The sequence below is a fragment of the Agrilus planipennis genome, unplaced genomic scaffold, assembly GCF_000699045.2.
Source record: "Agrilus planipennis isolate EAB-ADULT unplaced genomic scaffold, Apla_2.0 scaffold2596, whole genome shotgun sequence".
NCBI lineage: Eukaryota > Metazoa > Arthropoda > Insecta > Coleoptera > Buprestidae > Agrilus > Agrilus planipennis.
In genome coordinates, this window is record NW_020441259.1 from 1 (window position 1) to 2,617 (window position 2,617).

Below are 2,617 nucleotides of genomic sequence, written 5' to 3' on the forward strand. Positions count from 1 at the left end.
ATCTGTTCAGTTAACGAATCTCCATAAAATGACGTGTAAAATTACAATTTTTTAAAATTTTAATAACTTTAGAATTGAAAGAGGAACGTTCTTCCAAATTTTTATTTGTCTCGTAGCATTTTGACATACCTCCAAAACATCCTTAAGGATAGATATACGTACATATACATACATGGGCAAAAGATTACCATGCCTTTAATTATTAATATCATATTTACAACTGCAAATAGAGATAACCATGAGAAAGCTTACTTAATTGGTGGTGCATAAAATGTGATAAGAATGTACAACAAATTTTGTCTTATTAATATAATATACCATATAAGTACAATATTGTTTACGCATTTCGTTAGTGTGCAAATGTAGATACGTGCAATAAATGTCTGGCGAGACTGTTTTTTTTTTTATTTAGAATAATAAATGTCTTTTATTATCAGCGTTATCAGTGTTTTTTGAATAGCAACATTTTTCAGAAAATACCATGCGTTCCTGCGTGTCCAATATACCTACTTTGCGTAGAGTAAAATATTACTTTAGCGTTAGGTGCAACATTGTTAACAACGCGATAGAATTTTATTGTTTTTTTTAAGTGTAGCAAAAAAATAATTATGTCTTCAGTGGTCCAATTCGGTCTACTGATAATCATATTATCGGGAAGTGTGAAAAGTGCGAATATTTTAGGATTTTTCCCTATCGCTGCGGTCAGTCACCAAAAATTTTTCCAACCCATTTGGAGGGAACTGTCTTTGCGCGGACACAACGTGACCGTTTACACCCCAAACCCATTACAAAATTCGTCTTTAGTTAATTTAACGGAAATAGATCTTAGCGATTTATACGATTACATGGGCAAAGGTCAGATAAAGGAAGTGATGCGTGGATCAACTTCGCCTTATCAGGCATTCCACGTAATTTACGAAACATTAGTGATGCCGCTGCTTGAGGTGTTCGAAAATCATGTCGAAATTCAAAAATTTTTACGCGACAACACATCTCAATACGATGTGGTTCTAGTGGAACCATTTCCTCTAGTTTTCCTTGCCCTAGGAAGCAAATTTAATTGCCCGGTGATATCGGTCGTTTCTTTAAATCCATTCACACCCATACACGAATCGGTAGGAAACGTAATCCATCCAGTTTTTTATCCCGATGTCCCGTTATCTTACGTCCACGATCTTAACTTTTTCGAAAGACTTTATAATACGTTCCAAACGTTGAAGATCATGATTTACCACGAATATAATCTGTTAGCCCGATGTGACGAATACATAAAGAAGAATATCGGTGAAAATATACCACCAATTCGTGAAATAAGTAGAAATATTAGTGCTCTATTCCTTAGTTTGAACCCCATATTTAATATTGTTCGACCTTTAAGCCCTTTGACAATTCCCATGTCATTTATGCATGTTCAACCTCCAAAGGAATTGCCCCAGGTATGTATATTCTACGGAAAAAACTAAATTCTTATGATAACGCAAAAATTACAACTTTCGATTGTAAATGACTTAATTTGCCGTAGAAATAGTAGAACTTATTGGGTAACTTGTAATAATCTCAATTTTGACATGTTTTCTAAAAATTATTTAAAGTTTCTTAATTGTTACAATTTTATTTGTAATATCAACTAAAGTACCTAGTAAATTTATTTCTGCTGGAATTTTATATTTACAAATTCCGATTCAAATTGTAATTTTTATTATTTTCGCTTACGAAGCAACGGGCTAGTGGGATAAATTGTAAATATCGCTTTAATATTTAGGTAAATTTTCCTTTTTAATTTTTATCCGCGTAGTATTCTAAAATAAGAAGAAAATGTTGCATTATTTGGAAATTGAACACGAACAGACCGAAACGTTAATTATATTAATAGTGATGAGCAAAGCTAGGCCAAATCCTAGTTTTGGTATTGGTCTTGACTTCCTTATTCGGTCTTGACTTTGGACTTCCACAAATACTTCTAGTCTTCGTCTTGGTCTTTCGTGTTAAGTCTTGGTTTTGCTTATTTAATTTGATATTTACGTTTTTCCAACACAATAATTGTCTTAAATACTGAAATTTTCTGTCATACATGCCAACTTGTCATGGGTTTTAGAGAAAATAGTATTGATAGTTGTGAGAGTTATGAAAACTCCAGAACTTACCCTTTCTTCAACGCATAAACTGATCTTTTAACAAAAAAATTAGTACAAGGTGGTACTTGAAAGAAGTAAAATATCAGAAAAAAAAATAGTTTGCCACTGAATTCATCTATCTATCTGTTTTCCAGACAAAGCAACAAAGAACACTTATTTCGAGGACATTCCTCTAGATCACTTTTTTGACGTGACAACGTCTTATAATTCGATGGAGCCGGCTGCACGCACGAAAAAACTTGACTCATGCGTCGTTACCTCGCTCTGAGGCGTTCCATTTAAGGCTTGAAGTGCAAGCGAGAGCGCGGAACGAGCGACAAAGAGGCACAATCAGCCTCCGCGTTCGGCAGCGTTCAATTCTGTCTCTCTCCTACTTGAGTGAGCGAGGCGTCCGCGTGGACAGCTGCTATACAATAATACATTTCCATTTACCTCCTTCTCTATATCCATACAAAATATCTATCAAACAAATAAAATTAAAA

The 2,617-nt window shown here is 34.1% G+C and overlaps 1 protein-coding gene across 1 annotated transcript; it reads left to right on the forward strand.

Annotated features, from left to right (window-relative positions):
* The first annotated feature begins 137 nt into the window (after window positions 1–137).
* Window positions 138–2,389, forward strand: LOC108743924 (UDP-glucuronosyltransferase 2B9-like). The gene is made up of 2 exons (XM_018479524.1): window positions 138–1,436; window positions 2,270–2,389. The coding sequence occupies exons 1-2, from the start codon at window positions 609–611 to the stop codon at window positions 2,309–2,311; spliced, it is 870 nt and encodes a 289-aa protein (XP_018335026.1). The 5' UTR covers window positions 138–608; the 3' UTR covers window positions 2,312–2,389.
* Window positions 2,390–2,617: the final 228 nt, after the last annotated feature.